Source organism: Salvelinus alpinus, chromosome 30 (assembly GCF_045679555.1).
Source record: "Salvelinus alpinus chromosome 30, SLU_Salpinus.1, whole genome shotgun sequence".
In the NCBI taxonomy this organism is placed as follows: domain Eukaryota; kingdom Metazoa; phylum Chordata; class Actinopteri; order Salmoniformes; family Salmonidae; genus Salvelinus; species Salvelinus alpinus.
Window position 1 is genome coordinate 17,438,576 of NC_092115.1, and position 18,892 is coordinate 17,457,467.

Below are 18,892 nucleotides of genomic sequence, written 5' to 3' on the forward strand. Positions count from 1 at the left end.
CTGCTCCCTTACCTCTCAGGGTCTTTCCACAGTGATTCGGGCTCGGACTGGTCCAGTGGTGGAGTGATGAAGTGGAGTGTGCCTGTCTGCATCTGTCTGACACACACACACACAGTCACCACAGCGGCAGGCAGCAACACAAATCGGGTGCGTGGAAATCAGCCAATCACGAAACAGAAGCTTTGGTGACAGTTGTGTGTGCAACATGCGTTCACAGGCTCACACATTGAATATCACAAGCTCAGGGCAGCTACACGGTAAATACACTGACTGTACAAAACATTCAGAATATTGAGTTACACCCCCTTTAGCCCTCAGAACTGCCTCAATTCATTGGGGTATGGACTCTACAAGGTGTCGAAAGCATTCCACAGGGATGCTGGCCCATGGTGACTCCAATACTTCCCACAGTTATGTCAAGTTGGCTGGATGTACTTTTGGTGGTGGATCATTCTTGACACAAACTGTTGAGTGTGAAAAACCCAGCAGCGTTGCAGTTCTTGACACAAACCGGTGCGCCTGGCACCTACTGCCATACCCTGTTCAAAGGCACTTCATATTTTGTCTTGCCCATTCACCCTCTGAATGGCACACATACACAATCCATGTCTCAATTGTCTCAAGGCTTAAAATTGATTCTTTAACCTGTCTTCTCCCCTTCATCTACACTGATTGAAATGGATTTAAGTGTCATCAAAATGGGATTATAACTTTCACCTGGTCAGTCTATGTCATGGAAAGAGCAGGTGTTCCTAATGTTTTGTACACTCAGTGTAGATCTTGCATGCACACACACCACACACCACACACCACACACACACACACACACACACACACAAACACCAACATGACCTTTTCAAAGGACTTACTACTTTTCATCATCACATATGGCACGTGTTACATCTGTCAACTTGACATTCTAATCTCCTTCATCCTCATTAATCACACTTGCCCAGATCAGCAGCAGCAGCAGAATAAAGATGCAAAACAACAACCTGACTATTTGATGTGTTGTTGTTACATGCATGGCACCAACAGCTGGGATGGAATACAAAGACTCCCCCACACAGCCTCCTACACAGCTAACTGTTAGCTACTCTGTCAGGTTTTGTGTGGACCCCAGAAAGAGTAGCTGCTGCGTTAGTAGCAGCTAATGGGGATCCTTAAAAAAGAACAAATACTACTCCTGTCAGGGATTTTAAATGGTAGAAGAATCACTAAGGTCTGTGAATATGGATTTTTTTCTAGCATCACATTTTATCTTTCCTCTATAGCAGTGCTTCCCAACCCTAGTACTTGACTTTTTAATTAATTTTTAATTTCACCTTTATTTAACCAGGTAGGCTAGTTGAGAACAAGTTCTCATTTACAACGGCGACCTGGCCAAGATAAAGCAAAGCAGTGTGACACAGACAACAACACAGAGTTACACATGGAGTAAACAAGAAACAAGCCAATAACACAATAAACAACTCAATGACACAGTAGGAAAAAAAGAAAGTCTATATATACGGTGTGTGCAAAAGGCATGAGGAGGTAGGCAATAAATAGGCCATAGGAGCGAATAATTACAATTTAGCAGATTAACACTGGAGTGATAAATGAGCGGATGATGATGTGCAAGTAGAGATACTGGTGTGCAAAAGAGCAGAAAAGTAAATAAAATAAAAACAGTATGGGGATGAGGTAGGTAGATTGGGTGGGCTATTTACAGATGGACTATGTACAGATGCAGCGATCGGTTAGCTGCTCAGATAGCTGATGTTTAAAGTTGGTGAGGGAAATAAAAGTCTCCAACTTCAGCAATTTTTGCAATTCGTTCCAGTCACTGGCAGCAGAGACCCGGAAGGAAAGGCGGCCAAATGAGGTGTTGGCTTTGGGGATGATCAGTGAGATATACCTGCTGGAACGTGTGCTACGGGTGGGTGTTGTTATCGTGACTAGTGAACTGAGATAAGGCGGGGATTTACCTAGCATAGACTTATAGATGACCTGGAGCCAGTGGGTCTGCGGACGAACGAATATGTAGCGAGGGCCAGCCGACTAGAGCATACAGGTCTCAGTGGTGGGTGGTATAAGCTGATTTGGTAACAAAACGGATGGCCCTGTGATAGACTGCATCCAGTTTGCTGAGTAGACTATTGGAAGCTATTTTTGACTATTGGAAGCTATTTTGTAGATGACATCGCCGAAGTCGAGGATCGGTAGGATAGTCAGTTTTACTAGGGTAAGTTTGGTGGCGGGAGTGAAGGAGGCTCTGTTGTGAAATAGAAAGCCGATTCTAGATTTGATTTTGGATTGGAGATGTTTAATATGAGTCTGGAAGGAGAGTTTACAGTCTAACCAGACACCTAGGTATTTATAGTTGTCCACATATTCTAGGTTGAATCCGTCCAGGGTGGTGATGCTAGTCGGGCGGGTGGGTGCGGGCAGCGAACGGTTGAAAAGCATGCATTTGGTTTTATTAGCGTTTAAGAGCAGTTGGAGGCCACGGAAGGAGTGTTGTATGGCATTGAAGCTCGCTTGGAGGTTAGTTAGCACAGTGTCCAAGGAAGGGCCAGAAGTATACAGAATGGTGTCGTCTGCGTCGAGGTGGATCAGGGAATCGCCCGCAGCAAGAGCAACATCATTGATATATACAGAGAAAAGAGTCGGCCCGAGAATTGAACCCTGTGGTACCCCCATAGAGACTGCCAGAGGTCCGGACAACATGCCCTCCGATTTGACACACTGAACTCTGTCTGCAAAGTAGTTAGTGAACCAGGCAAGGCAGTCATTAGAAAAACCAAGGCTATTGAGTCTGCCGATGAGGATGTGGTGATTGACAGAGTCGAAAGCCTTGGCCAGGTTGATGAAGACGGCTGCACAGTACTGTCTTTTATCGATGGCGGTTATGATATCGTTTAGTACCTTGAGCGTGGCTGAGGTGCACCCGTGACCGGCTCGGAAACCGGATTGCACAGCGGAGAAGGTACGGTGGGATTCGAAATGGTCAGTGATCTGTTTATTAACTTGGCTTTCGAAGACTTTAGATAGGCAGGGCAGGATGGATATAGGTCTGTAACAGTTTGGGTCTAGGGTGTCACCCCCTTTGAAGAGGGGGATGACCGCGGCAGCTTTCCAATCTTTAGGGATCTCAGACGATACGAAAGAGAGGTTGAACAGGCTGGTAATAGGGGTTGCAACAATGGCGGTGGATAGTTTTAGAAAGAGAGTGTCCAGATTGTCTAGCCCAGCTGATTTGTACGGGTCCAAGTTTTGCAGCTCTTTCAGAACATCTGCTATCTGGATTTGGGTGAAGGAGAAGCTGGGGAGGCTTGGGCGAGTAGCTGCAGGGGGGGCGGAGCTGTTGGCCGGGGTTGGATTTGCCAGGAGGAAGGCATGGCCAGCCGTTGAGAAATGCTTATTGAAATTTTCGATGATCATGGATTTATCGGTGGTGACCATGTTACCTAGCCTCAGTGCAGTGGGCAGCTGGGAGGAGGTGCTCTTGTTCTCCATGGACTTTACAGTGTCCCAAAACTTTTTGGAGTTAGAGCTACAGGATGCAAATTTCTGCTTGAAAAAGCTAGCCTTTGCTTTCCTGACTGACTGCGTGTATTGGTTCCTGACTTCCCTGAACAGTTGCATATTGCGGGGACTATTTGATGCTATTGCAGTTAGCCACAGGATGTTTTTGTGCTGGTCAAGGGCAGTCAGGTCTGGAGTGAACCAAGGGCTATATCTGTTCTTAGTTCTGCATTTTTTGAACGGGGCATGATTATCTAAGATGGTGAGGAAATTACTTTTAAAGAATGACCAGGCATCCTCGACTGACGGGATGAGGTCAATATCCTTCCAGGATACCCGGGTCAGGTCGATTAGAAAGGCCTGCTCTCAGAAGTATTTAGGGAGCTTGACAGTGATGAGGGGTGGTCGTTTGACCGCGGACCCATAGCGGATACAGGCAATGAGGCAGTGATCGCTGAGATCCTGATTGAAAACAGCGGAGGTGTATTTGGAGGGCAAGTTGGTCAGGATAATGTCTATGAGGGTGCCCATGTTTATGGATTTAGGGTTGTACCTGGTGGGTTCCTTGATGATTTGTGTGAGATTGAGGGCATCTAGCTTAGATTGTAGGACTGCTGGGGTGTTAAGCATATCCCAGTTTAGGTCACCTAATAGAACGAACTCTGAAGACAGATGGGGGGCGATCAATTCACAAATGGTGTCCATGGCACAGCTGGGAGTGGAGGGGGATCGATAGCAGCAACAGTGAGAGACTTATTTCTGGAGAGATTCATTTTTAGAATTAAAAGTTTGAACTGTTTGGGTATAGACCTGGAAAGTATGACAGAACTTTGCAGGCTATCTCTGCAGTAGATTGCAACTCCTCCCCCTTTGGCAGTTCTATCTTGACGGAAAATGTTGTAGTTGGGTATGGAAATCTCAGAATTTTTGGTGGCCTTCCTAAGCCAGGATTCAGACACGGCAAGGACATCAGGGTTGGCGGAGTGTGCTAAAGCAGTGAGTAAAACAAACTTAGGGAGGAGGCTTCTGATGTTGACATGCATGAAACCAAGGCTTTTTCGATCACAGAAGTGATCCCCCACCTGTGGACGTCGGGCCCTCATACCACCCTCATGGAGTCTGTTTATGACCGTTTGAGCAGACACATGCACATTTGTGGCCTGCTGGAGGTCATTTTGCAGGGCGCTGGCAGTGCTCCTCCTTGCACAAAGGTGGAGGTAGCGGTCCTGCTGCTGGGTTGTGTCCCTCCTACGGCCTCCTCCACGTCTCCTGATGTACTGGCCTGTCTCCTGGTAGCGCCTCCATGCTCTGGACACTACGCTGACAGACACAGCAAACCTTTTTGCCACAGCTCGCATTGATGTGCCATCCTGGATGAACTGCACTACCTGAGCCACTTGTGTGGGTTGTAGACTCCGTCTCATGCTACCACTAGAGTGAGAGCACCGCCAGCATTCAAAAGTGACCAAAACATCAGCCAGGAAGCATAGGAACTGAGAAGTGGTCTGTGGTCACCACCTGCAGAATCACTCCTTTTTTGGGGGTGTCTTGGTAATTGCCTATAATTTTCACCTTTTGTCTATTCCATTTGCACAACAGCATGTGAAATTTATTGTCAATCAGTGTTGCTTCCTAAGTGGACAGTTTGATTTCACAGAAGTGTGATTGACTTGGAGTTACATTGTGTTGTTTAAGTGTTCCCTTTATTTTTTTGAGCAGTGTATTTTTATTGTAACCCTGGACAAGCACACCTGATTCAACTGCCAACTAATCATCAAGCCCTCAATGAGTTGAATGAGTTTTTTTTTGTCAAGGGCTACAACAAAACTATGTACTGGGGGTACTCGAGGACCAGGGTTGGGAAACACTGTTCTATAGGGTCAGTGAAGAGAATTATATTTTAAGTGAGAGACATTTGGGGGCACGAGACAGTCTATATATATTGGTTTCTGTGTTTTATAATGGATATCGACAAATATCTGCAGCATCCTCCCCTTGAGCTGAAAGAAAGTTAATATCACATCACCACACTCTATTTAAATCAAAGCCTTTGTCAAGGGACATTATAAGAAAATCTCAGTTTCAACGACTTATTGGCATTTCCTTTGTATAACAGCTTAACACTCAGTTGTGTGACAATTAGCTTTTTAATTATTTAGTTAGCATGATTATCTTTTACAAATATGCAAGCAGGTTACAGTTTCAACAGCAAATTATATTAAGGCACTTAGCATATAAAAGTGTGCTGGCTAGTAGCCTACAGTAGAGGAGGACAATATATCTGGCAGCAGCATAAAGGCTGGAGAGTAAACATCAAATGCACTGATATCTTCAGGAACATTGAACGAGCAGATTTTTCATTTAAGATCAGCGATTCCCTTCAAAAGTCTGTTTTAGACTGGTTGTTCCTTCTCAAAATGACATCATTGGTATATTTTAAGCTCTAATACTCTGTGTAAGGAAACATTATGAGCAAACATGTTTACCACTTTTAAACAGAACCTTATATTGAGAATTATATTTAGAATCCAAATATAAAGTTTTGATTTGAGCTATTGATGGCCTCACAGAAGTGTGCTTGGTGTTAGTCGAATGTGTTGCGCAAAGATGTTTTTCTTCCTTCTCGTCATGGAACTTGAAGGGTTGATGAGTCTTGCATGGAGTATTTCTACACAAACTGTTCAGGTTTCTCCATACACGTACTTGAAGCTGTAGGAAATGTAAGAGAAAATAAAACACATTTACCATGTAAATATCATATCACATCAATTAGGACTAATTAAGATTCATCCAGATTAGTTGTGTTATGTTTATAATAATGTGTGTCCTGAAATAACCTCAAGACAAAAGTATGGGACAAGACTTTCTGTGAAGTATAGTAACACCACTCTTCCAATAGCCTACTCACCAAGCAGACAAAGTTGTGAGGAAAAACACTGTCTGAACCAACCCCAGGAGAGCTAAGATTGGTGTATGTCCTCAGTTATGTGTCATCAGCATTTATGTAACTCAAATTATAGTTATATAAGTGTGTCTCAATCACATATTACAGGATGACACATTCCTTTTAAAAGCCTCTTAGTTCGGGAGACATCCATGTCTAATGATCTGATTGATGTCTGGACCGTTAAGTCTGTTAAGGTCCAGACCATCCACTGTCCCTGTCCTCAGAGAGATCATGAGAGGTGACAGAAAGGTCGTTAGCACTGTCAGATGGTGTGAAAGTGTTGTTGGGTGCGTGTGTATGTGTGTGTGTGTGTGTGTGTGTGTGTGTGTGTGCGCGTGTGTGTGTGTACGTGTGTACATGTGTGTTTGTGTGTGTGTACATGTGTGTGTGTGAGTACATGTGTGTGTGTACGTGTGTGCGTGTACGTGTGTGTGTGTGTGTGTGTGTGTGTGTGTGTGTGTGTGTGTGTGTGTGTGTGTGTGTGTGTGTGTACGTGTGTGTGTATGTGTGTGTGTGTGGGAGGGTGTGTGTGTGTGTGTGTGTGTGTGTGTGTGTGGGAGGGTGTGTGTGTGTGTGTGTGTGTGTGTGTGTGTGTGTGTGTGTGTGTGTGTGTGAGGGAGGGTGGAACGCATGTCTTATCCCTCTTCCTTTGACTCCTCAGATGTGAAGTGATCAGTAATAACACAGTGATGGTTATGTATAGGAAATTATTCTGACATTAGCTTCAGTTACAGTTCTACTGAAGACCTTAACATATTGCCATGCACTTTCTTCCACTTTGTACTGAATCTCATTAGCTACATAGTGTCGGTGTGATGAAATGTTTTAATGATAAATAAAGCAAACATTGAACAAATACACAACAATTGTTCAGCAGAAATACACTGAGCGTAAAAAATATTAGGAACACCTTCCTAATATTTACTTGCGTTCCCTTTTGCCCTCAGAACTGCCTCAACTCATCGGGGCATGGACTCTACAAGGTGTTGATAGAGTTGACTCCAATGCTTCCCACAGTTGTGTCAAGTTGGCTGGATGTACTTTGGGTGGTGGACCATTCTTGAGACACATAGTAAACTGTTGAGCGTGAAAAACCCAGCAGCGTTGCAGTTCATAACACAAACCAGTGTGCCTGGCACCTACTACCATACCCCGTTCAAAGGCACCTACTACCATACCCCGTTCAAAGGCACCTACTACCATACCCCGTTCAAAGGCACTTCAATCTTTTTTCTTGTCCATTCACCCTCTGAATGGCACACATACACAATCCATGTCTCAATTGTCTCAAGGCTTAAAAATCCTTCTATAACCTGTCTCCTCCCCTTCATCTACACTGATTGAAATGAATTGAACAAGTGACATCAATAAGGGATTATAACTTTCACCTGGATTCACCTGGACAGACTATGTCATGAAAAGATCAATTGTTCCACACACACACACACACACACACACACACACACACACACACTTGTGCCTGTTATATGCACAAACTCATGCACGTACACACTCACACAATCAAACAGATCATTGTTACACAAGAGGATTAAGGCAGTCAATAATGAGTTAATTACTGTTTAAGTTACAAGGCAAGCAATCATGCATATTACTGTAAGTATACAGAGTACAGACATGGCATAACAACATTGCAATGTGGAAAAGAGATTCTAAAAAACACATACAAAATAATAAATATTAAGTTAGTGCAAAACAATTATTTAATCAGAGTGTACATTTGATTTGCACTGTACCTTCAGACCAGTTATTTATAATATGTCAGTAAAAAAGTCAATTCTAGCTTTGTTATCCAAAAGTAGAAACATAAAAAATATCCAATAATATTTTACAGTCTGTGTTACAATGATTAAGACAAGAACAAACTGATGCAACAGAGAAGCCAACTACCCAGCATACAGTTCAACACACTAGCCAGCCAATGAGAGACCTCAAAAGTGCTGTCAGTCAAAGCAAAGGAAGTGATGTTAGTTAGCTAGTGTCAACAGTTGCAGGTTGGTTACATGAGCATGCAGCATGGCTTCTTTCTCTTTTTAATCTTTCTGATACCTGGGGCTGAGTGCTTCTCTGTCCCGTCCAACTGTCCGTCTGAATATGGGTAGCATGCCTCTTTGGCCTGTTGACCAGGGTAGACCAACTTCTTTGACGCTGTGTATGGTGACGCATTGTTAGCGTTAATATTAGCGGTGGGCTCTGCCATGTACTGTATTAATTTGTGTTGAGGTTGAGAGTGATGATAACCCCAGTTGTTGTATCCATCCGGGTTGTAGGTGTTAAGCTGAGGGTTACTCTCGTCCACCCCATCCTCATCGCCAATGACGACAAGCTCAGCCCGGATGGACCCTTCGTAGCCCAGACCACGTCCACTGTCATCCTTGGCGGTTTGGTAGCCCATAAAGATCGCAGTGATAGGCTCAGATGTGTCTATGGCGTTCAGGATACTGAAGTGCAAGTCTTCCTGGTAGATCGGAGATGGTTTCCGGTCCTTTTTAGCCGACGAGTTGTAGAACATCTCGCCTTGCTGGCTCTCTCTAGGGCTATGGTAGGAGTTGTGGGTGGGGTGAAACTCCCCGCCGTAGGAGAAAGGGTTCTGGTTGTACCCGTTGGTTGGCTGGTAGTACTCCTCGTCCTTCCTGCAGATGAAAGAGGGGACTGGAATGTGAGGGGAGGAGGAGAGACTCTCCGGCCCTGAGTAGTGGACTCCATCAATGTAGTGGAGCTCCTTCCTGGAGAGGACGTCATGCTCATACAACTCCGGCTGATACCCATTCCCATTGGTTCCTTGGAGGACTTTAGCATGACTCTGTTGGGGCCTGTTGGAGGCTGAGGCACTCCTGGAGAATGCAGGCACTGATTCCTGGTGAACCTGATGGTCCTGTGGGAAAGCTCCGCTTTGAGGCATCTTCTGCACTATAGCCTTTCGGAGCAGCTTCTCCACCTCCATAGGGCTGAGCTCCTGGTGGCTCCGAGGGCCACAGGGGGTGGAGAATGCAGGCACTGGTTCCTGGTGGACCAGAGGGCCACAGTTGGGGGAGAATACAGGCACTGCTTCCTGGTGGCCACGAGGGCCACAGTTGGGGGTGAATGCAGGCACTGGTTCCTGGTGGCCCGGAGGGCCACAGTTGGGGGAAATTACAGGCACTGGTTCCTGGTGGCCCCGAGGGCTATAGTTGGGGAAAAATGCAGGTGCTGATTCCTGATGGCCCTGGTGGCCCCGAGGTCCTCTCTGAGACTTCTTCTGTTCTGTGGCTGCTCGCAGCAGCTCTTCCACCTCCATAGGGCTGAGCTCATCCACTCCATTCCCCAGGTGAGACCCGTCAGACTGCAGGGCATAGACGGACTTACGGCCGTCGTCGTAGACTTTAACCCCTCTCTGCTGGAGCTCCTGGGGGGTGACGGTGGATGTAGACAGGACCCGGCTCTCCCCGGTACGGAGGTCCTTCTGGACGTTGATCTCCATTGCAAACATGGCTGGAGGAGGAGAGAAGGAGGAGAGACAGAGAGTACGAGGAAGGGAGAGATGGAGAGAGAGATGGGTTGTAATTAGATAAAAATAGGATTTTGACATATCTACAGTACACGCCATTGTTGTAATAAATGTTACTATGAAGTTTCTTACTTTGTTTGGGTGTGTCCTTATTAAATTTAAAGGACTGCTTCCTTGAAATTTGAGGTTTATAGAACTTTGGGACATCCAGAGTAGCTGGGGAAATATAGATTGGTTCTGTGAAAAAAATAAGCTATGTTTTTTGTATTACCAATGATTATGTGTATAGTGTAACATGCTTGATCAAATACATTAAATGAATAACGCAATCAGAAAGCTAGCAAAAGGCCTTACCTTCTTTGAAATTCTCATTTGCCTCCTGTAAGACAACATAAAAACAGCACTTTTAGAGATACAACTCAGATCAACAAAACCTCAGATTAACAGTACCCTCATTGTGGCCAAAGCAAAACATCTAAACCAGAAATATCTCAATGTCAATTATGTTATGTCCAAGTACCTTTATTATCTCCTCAGGGGTTTTCTCAATAGCCTTCAGTCTCTTCAGTATGAAGCCCTCGTTTTTTGATATCATCGTCTCTTCCCTCTCCAGAGCCTCAATCTCTTTCTCAATCCTGCAAGCCGAAACAGAAAGGGTCAAAGGTCATATCACCTCATAGACAGGCGGAGAAGGGATGAAGAATGGATCAGTGAACTGACAGTTTTCTCATCTTCGGAAGACTTCCTTTTCTGGCTCTAATCTCGTCAGAGGTGTAACTTGGCAAACTGATCATGGCTGGCAGCAGACAGACTCAGGGTCAACCACCCGTGCATCCCACCTCTGCCAACCCCATCAATGCTGTGCTATCCCACCCAACTGGCATTAAATCACCCCATTAGAGTAGCACAACCCTGCCACTTGACACCTACAGTCCAAATGGCTATACCCCAAAGCGGTACGACCCTAACAGATTGGAACCTACCCTGTGAAATACTAAAAAGTGTCCATTCAGTTGAGATGGGTGGAACAGGAGGGGGGAGGGCAGAATGAGTCTATTTGTGGATATCCCTCACTCTTACTAAAGAAACAAAAAGGCCAGAACATCACCTTTTAATAGTGACAAATACCTATATGTTTAAATCCAAGGTGGTTTTCATTAGGTAAAAAAAGAACTCTGTTACTTCCATCTCAGTTACGGGAGTTAGTGAACCTAAAGCTCACGCTGCTGTTGTCTTACTACCAGCACCTTAGGGGTTTCAGGGAACGCACTGACTGCCACTTGGACCAATCTACGGACAAATATAGGTCTAACTGGACAGTTGATGGGCTACCCTTCACCGCAGACAGTCCAATACATGTTGCCAGGGTGTTGATGCATGCAACGTGATGCAGTGCCTGTCGGTTGAGCATAGAAATTAAATAAATAAAAGAGGCGTCCCCATTTAAAAGCAACACTTCACCGTAAGTGGTACAGATTTAACATGGGTAAGGTTTAATCGAATGAAGCATCCAAGATGAAACATATGCTAAAACATATCTCGACATACCAAGGCCTATATTCCATCAGGCAGCCATGTTAAAAAAACAGCAATGTAAACATACTGTAGATCAGTTTAGACATGAACAAATGGAGTATCAGTTGTCCTGGCTTACTGTACCTGTGGATGCTGGTCTGGAGGAGCTTCGTTTGTTGTTGATCTCCCCTCAAAGTCTCTCTCTGCTGTGGGCTCTGGATGGCTGCTCCATCCATGAGCCATTGCTCTCTCAAGGACTTTTTCTGTTCAAAGTAAGAGAGGGTGACACAGCATTATGTCTTAACTGTCATGAATTACATGTTATTTTTGCACTCTAACATATGTCTTTAATGGACTGCTCAGCCACAGTGACCATAAAATCTAAAAACTGTCATCAAGCTTTGATACTTAGAACTCTCGCTGTCATTAGATAGTTACGAATTATTGAAACAATGTGGTTTGACAATATGACAGTAAGATAAACTGTAATGTTATCACTTCATTGATGGTCAAATTACCTAACTGTACCTTTAAGTGCTGAAGCTTTAATTTCTCCTTGTCAATCTCCAGCTTCTTATGAGCAATGTCCTCTTGGACTTTCCTCTTATCCTGCAGATAAAGTATTTAAAAAAGAAAGTTGTGAACCTTAAACTACTTGACACAGATATTATTCAGTCGTTGATTTGCTGTAAGAGAACCAGGACTCGAGGTCAGTTTACCGTTATGGCTTGGAGCCGCTCCTTGACCAGGTCTGCCTCTTCCATACCGACCCTGGACCAAAGAAAATTTTTAAAAAGAAAAGACAATGGCGATGAGAAGGAAACTCTGGAACAAAAACAGCAGCTAAAAAGTGATGCGTTGACACACATACCAGTCATCCAGTGAATAGAGCTTTATGATCCATTGAGAGGGAAGGTTAAAGGGATACTTCACCTTTTTATGTGAACTATCCCTTTAACAGTTGAACCAGGAATAGTGCCAGTGGTGATTGACACACTTTAAAAAAGTGACTTGAAAAATTTGACCAGAAACAAGAGGGTTTGAGTTCCACCACAGATGACAAATGACCTAGTCATTACTGAGGGATTTCACACTCAATTCTACCTGACCAGACCTGAAACACGAGTCTGGTCTAGCCAATAACACACTCAATTTTTGGTCTGAGAGAGCATAGCATTCAGGCCCCTAATATCATATTACAGAAATGTAGTGACCTACAAGGCAAGAGTCTCCAACTGGAATGCCGATACGCATACTTTCAATAAGTGAAAAGTGAAAACACGAATGCACTCTGGGGTACCTTAGGGGTGTGCTTCTGTGTGTGGTGACAGTGACAGTGATGACCTATGGCCCTGAAAGGGCATGCCAGCATCTACTTGGTCTCTCCTTACATCTTTCCACGAAATGTGAGCCCTACCGCAGACTTCCTGTCTCTCACCATGCTCCACAGATATTCTAGACTAGCTATTTTCTCAGACAGCCCCCTTAATGGGATGACTCAGCAGCAGCCTCTATATTTGCTCTTCACATAGAGGTAGGAACCTGAAAGAGATAGCAGTCTGATAAGTGAGGAGAATATGGGGGCCTTCCAGTTACTGGTAAAATGTTCTGTACATACAGTTGTAGTCGGAAGTTTACATACACTTAGGTTGGAGTCATTTAAAACTTGTTTTTCAACCACTCCACAAATTTCTTGTTAACAAACTATAGTTTTGGCAAGTCGGTTAGGACATCAACTTTGTGCATGACACAAGTAATTTTTTCCAACAATTGTTAACAGACAAATTATTTCACTTATTATTCACTGTATCAAAATTCCAGTGGGTCAGAAGTTTACATACACTAAGTTGACTGTGCCTAAATAGCTTGGAAAATTCCATAAAATGATGTCATGGCTTTAGAAGCTTCTGATAGGCTAATTGACATAATTTGAGTCAATTGGAGGTGTACCTGTGGATGTATTTCAAGGCCTACCTTCAAACTCAGTGCCTCTTTGCTTGACATAATGGGAAAATCAAAAGAAATCTGCCAAGACCTCAGAAAAAAAATCTGTCTGGTTCAAAGTCTGGTTCATCCTTGGGAGCAATTTCCAAACACCTGAAGGTACCACGTTCATCTGTACAAACAATAGTACGCAAGTATAAACACCATGGGACCACGCAGCCGTCATACCACTCAGGAAGGAGACGCGCTCTGTCTCCTAGAGATGAACGTACTTTGGTGCGAAAAGTGCAAATCAATCCCAGAACAACAGCAAAGGACCTTGTGAAGATGCTGGAGGAAACGGGTACAAAAGTATATTTATCCACAGTAAAACGTGTCCTATATCGACATAACTTGAAATGCCGCTCAGCAAGGAAGATGCCACTGCTCCAAAACCACCATTAAAAACAACAACTATGGTTTGCAACTGCACAGTCGGAAGTTCGTACTTTTTGGAGAAATTTCCTCTGGTCTGATGAAACAAAAATGGAACTGTTTGGCCATAATGACCACCGTTATGTGTGGAGAAAAAAGGGGAATGCTTGCAATCCGAAGAACACCTTCCCAACCGTGAAGCACGGGGGTGGCAGCATCATGTTGTTGGGGTACTTTGCTGCAGGAGGTACTGGTGCACTTCACAAAACAGATGGCATCATGAGGGAGGAAAATTATGTGGATATATTGAAGCAACATCTCAAGACATCAGTCAAGAAGTTAAAGCTTGGTCACAAATGGGTCTTCCAAATGGACAATGACCCCAAGCATACTTTCAAAGTTGTGGAAAAAATGGCTTAAGGACAACAAAGTCAAGGTATTGCAGTGGTCATCACAAAGCCCTGACCTCAATCCTATAGAAAATTTGTGGGCAGAACCGAAAAAGCGTGTGGGATCAAGGAGACCTACAAACCTGACTCAGTTACACCAGCGCTGTCAGGAGGAATGGGCCAAAATTCACCCAATTTATTGTGGGAAACTTGGCTTCGTGCCATGGATCATCACTGGAGGCTTCGTGCCATGGATCATCACTGGAGGCTTCGTGTCATGGATCATCACTGGAGGCTTCGTGCCATGGATCATCACAGGAGGCTTCTTGCCATGGATCATCACTGGAGGCTTCATGCCATGGATCACCACTGGAGGCTTCTTGCCCTGGATCACAACTTGAGTGGAGAGACACACAGGAGGCCTGGCTCTGGGAGAAGGCACAGGACTCACCAGGCTGGGGAGACATGCAGGAGGGTTAGGGCTTAGCACAGGCACAGGACTCACCAGGCTGGGGAGACATGCAGGAGGCCTCTTCCTTGGCCGAGGCACCGGATACACTGGGCCGTGGAGGCGCACTGGCGGTCTCGAGCGCAGAGCTAGCACAACTCGTCCTGGCTGGATACCCCCTGTAGCCCGGCAAGTGTGGGGAGCTGGAACAGGCCGCACTGGGCTGTGCTGGCGAACCGGGGACACCGTGCGTAGGGCTGGTGCAGGATAACCCGGGCCGAGGAGACGCACTGGGGGCCAGATGCGCTGAGCCGGCATCATCCCTCCTGGCTCGATGCCCACTCTAGCCCGGCCGATGCGAGGAGCTGCGATGTAGCGCACCGGGCGATGAGTGCGCACTGGGGACACCGTGCGCTCCACCGCATAACACGGTGCCTGACCAGTACGACGCTCCACCCGGTAAGCACGGGGAGTTGGCTCAGGTCTCCTACCTGTCTCCGCCAATCTCCCCGTGTGCCCGCCCCCACATTTTTTGGGGTGCTGCCTCTCGGGCTTCCTTGCCAGCCGTGTTCCCTCGTACACCTGGTTCCCTTCTCCTGCTGCCTCTGCTCTCCTGGCTGCCTCCACCTGTTCCCATGGGAGGCGATCCCTTCCAGCCAGGATCTCCTCCCATGTGTAGGATCCCTTCCCGTCTAGAATGTCCTCCCATGTCCATTCCTAATTTTTTACACGCTGCTTGGTCCGTTGGTGGTGGGTTGTTCTGTAACGGCTGTTGGAAGGAGAGGACCAAGGTGCAGCGTGGTACGTGTCCATATTTATTTAATGAACACTGAAATAACAAAAATAACAAAGAGAACAACCGAAACAGTTCTGGCTGGTGCAGACACACAACAGAAAACAACAACCCACAAAACACAGGTGGGATGAGGCTACCTAAGTATGGTTCTCAATCAGAGACAACGATGGACAGCTGCCTCTGATTGAGAACCAAACCCGGCCAAACACATAGAAATAGACCACATAGAACAAAAACATAGAATGCCCACCCCAACTCACGCAACAAGGCCATATCTACACTGGAGTTGCTTACCCAGAACACAGTGAATGTTCCTGAGTGGCCAAGTTACAGTTTTTACTTAAATCTACTTGAAAGTCTATGGTAAGACCTGAAAATGGTTGTCTAGCAAAGATCAACAACTAATTTGACAGATCTTGAAGACGTTTGAAATAAATAATAATGGGTAAATGTTGCACAATCCAGGCGTAGAAAGCTCTTAATAGATTAACCCAGAAAGACTAACAGCTGTAATCACTGCCAAAGGTGATTCTACAAAATATTGATTCAGGGGTGTGAATACTTAAGTAAATTAGATATTTCTGTATTTATTTCCAAGAAAATGTGCAAACATTTTCACTTTGTCATTATGGGGTATTGTGTGTAGATGGGTGAGACTTTTTGCAAATATTTAATCCATTTTTTATTCAGACTGTAACACAACAAAATGTGGAATAAGTCAAGGGGTTTGAATACTTTCTGAAGACATTGTAAACTCAAGGAGAGTCTAAAAATAGGAGGCCATAACAACAATAAACAAGTGTTGCACTCTGCGGCAAAGCATGCATCTGTCTGTCTCTTCAAAACAGAGATAAGCAAACAGGTGATAGAACTAAAGTACAGTTCTTGTTCTTCATTTACATGTTATTACATTTGTGGGGTTCTTCTATGAGGGCAGGGAGATACACAACTCTGATACTTTAGTCGGAAATGGGGGGATGTAGAAACATTTGGGCAGCTGTTATGGTTGTAAATGTTATTGACATAAAGCCCTTGTGATGAAATATTGCCAGGTGGCATAGGGCCAGTTATGTCTATCATGATTACAGTGACATCATCACACAGCTCTGTATAAACAATAAAATTCAAATTCAAATTATTTTCCTGTTTGAAATTAAAAGTCTAAATATTATTTTAAACAAGAATACATTAGAAAAATCCTCATTGAAAGAAAAAAAAATTCATGGCACTTTTCAGTTCTTGAAGGGGAATTTCAATTATTAATCTCCTGATTAGAAAGAACTGAAATAGGACTCACTGATCCCAACCCTGGTCAGCATTATGAACTGTGCCATATGTCCTCCCACGTGTGACAAAGACTGCATTTCTCTGACCAATCACATAAGATCTTTTCACATCAGATCTTTCAGACCAATTAGTAAAAAAAAGCTCAGAATTGGGCTGCCTGTGTAAACCCAGCCTAATTTGGCTGGACACCGCTTTGACCCTTAGTTCATCACTTCTAAGAAGGTTTGAGACCTGATGAAAGACTTAAGAAACAACACATTGTTTAGCTGGCCTGATATATCACACTTGGGCGCATATAGAGCATTGCAGTACGCAGACTCTTTTATTTTCTTTATAGACATATTATAGGCTACTTCTTCATCAGCACCTGCCCAGATCAATCGGATGTGTTTCAATATGTCCCCAATAGGTCCCCATGTGAAGAGTGGCAGCTACAAACTGTGATGGTCAGTTCCCAGCTCCAATCCCTCCTCAGGCAGACTGACAGTTCTAGTGGAAGGAGGTTTTCTCTAAGCTGTCTGCCCTAAGCTGATCACTGCGGTGATTTAGCCAGGCAGCAAATCTGTTGGGGCATCTGCTTCCACAACAATAACTGCATGGACACATGGTTTTCAAAAGTGCACATGTACAGTAGGATGGTAAAACCGTATGCATATTTGTAGTATACAATTTCATGTGCATACTTCCTTCATTTTCTTTATGCTTTATGCTATTATTTAATGGGTGTGTATTTCATTCCAATATAGGGCTTTGCATGAGTATAGGGCTCATGCAAAGTATTTGTCACTAACATAGCCTAGATGCACAAAGAATGCCCAAACGATGAGACATAAATGCTGTATATTCTAGACCTATTTTGGTAAATTAGAATAGTTTATTCACACAAGTAATCAAACAAATGGAGAACACGCGCTTGAGTACACCGCACAAACATTGGACTGAGGAATAGTTAACTGTGATTTTGCAGCTCTCACATGAGTGAAACAACAGTGTCCCAAGTAAAAGTTCCTATAAAATGACAACAAATTCCCATGCCTTCGCATGTTAGAACAGGAACACTGGCGGTAAAAACTGAAGTGGTTTAAATTAAGCATTAAGAGATCACTGGAGACCCCGCAGCGCGCCTGTCCAATTGGTTTATACATGCACGCTAAAAGAGCAATTGAACATATGAGAGTGAATTTATGTTGAAATGATTTAAAAATAACGAACTCAGGTAAAACCTAAAACCCATACAAAGTTATAATGTATTGCATAGTTATATATGCAGGATCTTAATTTGACCTATATTGTCACAGCAACATACAGAGCAGCAACAGGATTTTAAAGTGTAGTCCATAATGTTGCTTGATCGGTGGTTAGGCTATTAGCCTTATCTTACAACATTGCCAAGCAAAAACGGTTTGAGAAAATGGCAAGAACACTCACCAGTTGTGCGTGAACAAATGCTGGATATGGATTATAAATGCCTTGGTGACCCAAGTTCACTATTGGTGGACAGCGTAAAGCGCTCTGTCCTAAACAACGCGACAGTCAGGTACAGCGCGGGTGGCTTGAACAGAGCCAAGGGAAGGCATGATTGGCAGCTTGCCTTTACACCAATAGCAACAGGGCAAGTGTTGTATCCCACTGAGCACAGATGTCAGTTCAACGCCAACGTCACATTTGGTTGAGTTGTCCACTAACGTGAATTCAACCTGAAATCAACCAAAAATGTCACCATGTCATTGGATTTGGGTTTGATTGAAAACAATACGAAATTCCCTTACATTGATGACTTATTGCAAATCCAATCAGTTTTCCACCTCGATTCAAAGTCATAACATAGATTTTTTTAGTTGAAATTACATTAAAAAATGTTGATTCAACCAGATTTGAGTTAGTATATGCATCAAAAGTCCCAATGCACTTTCCTATTTTTGGAGTTATTACATAAAACTGATCAGTATTCAGAAGAATGCCGAAGTCATGTATTTTCAAGGCTGTGATGCAGAGGCACAACTTTGGTTTTAGAAGTGGGGGGGACATAATATATATTTTTTTATCTAGTCGGATAAACACTCCAAACAGCCTATCCGACTGCTCGTAGTCATCCACATTGTCCTAAAGCACGCCTCGTTTTGTACCACATTGCGAT

At 44.2% G+C, this 18,892-nt stretch overlaps 1 protein-coding gene across 4 annotated transcripts; it reads right to left on the reverse strand.

Moving 5' to 3' along the window:
* Nucleotides 1-5,638: 5,638 nt before the first annotated feature.
* Nucleotides 5,639-18,320, reverse strand: palmda (palmdelphin a). 4 transcript variants are annotated; one of them, XM_071376482.1, is made up of 10 exons: nucleotides 18,184-18,320; nucleotides 12,197-12,248; nucleotides 12,006-12,086; nucleotides 11,622-11,740; nucleotides 10,483-10,597; nucleotides 10,317-10,341; nucleotides 10,095-10,199; nucleotides 8,717-9,946; nucleotides 8,525-8,623; nucleotides 5,639-6,219 (listed from the first exon to the last, which is right to left on the reverse strand). In XM_071376482.1, the coding sequence occupies exons 2-10, from the start codon at nucleotides 12,239-12,241 to the stop codon at nucleotides 6,179-6,181; spliced, it is 1,860 nt and encodes a 619-aa protein (XP_071232583.1). In that variant the 5' UTR covers nucleotides 12,242-12,248; nucleotides 18,184-18,320; the 3' UTR covers nucleotides 5,639-6,178. The 4 variants fall into 4 exon arrangements, with proteins under 4 accessions (XP_071232583.1, XP_071232582.1, XP_071232579.1 ...); XM_071376481.1 differs by having other exon boundaries at nucleotides 8,525-9,946; nucleotides 10,095-10,178; nucleotides 18,184-18,319; XM_071376478.1 differs by having other exon boundaries at nucleotides 8,525-9,946; nucleotides 18,184-18,319.
* Nucleotides 18,321-18,892: the final 572 nt, after the last annotated feature.

Bases quoted from the DNA above. Each gene is read 5' to 3' on its own strand.
- palmda (XM_071376478.1), bottom strand. From the start codon at position 12,241: ATGGAAGAGGCAGACCTGGTCAAGGAGCGGCTCCAAGCCATAACG. The intron at 12,087-12,196 runs GTAAACTGACCT...CTTTATCTGCAG, and splicing joins AGCGGCTCCAAGCCATAACG to GATAAGAGGAAAGTCCAAGA. The intron at 9,947-10,094 runs GTAAGAAACTTC...CTCCTCCTCCAG, and splicing joins TAAGGACACACCCAAACAAA to CCATGTTTGCAATGGAGATC.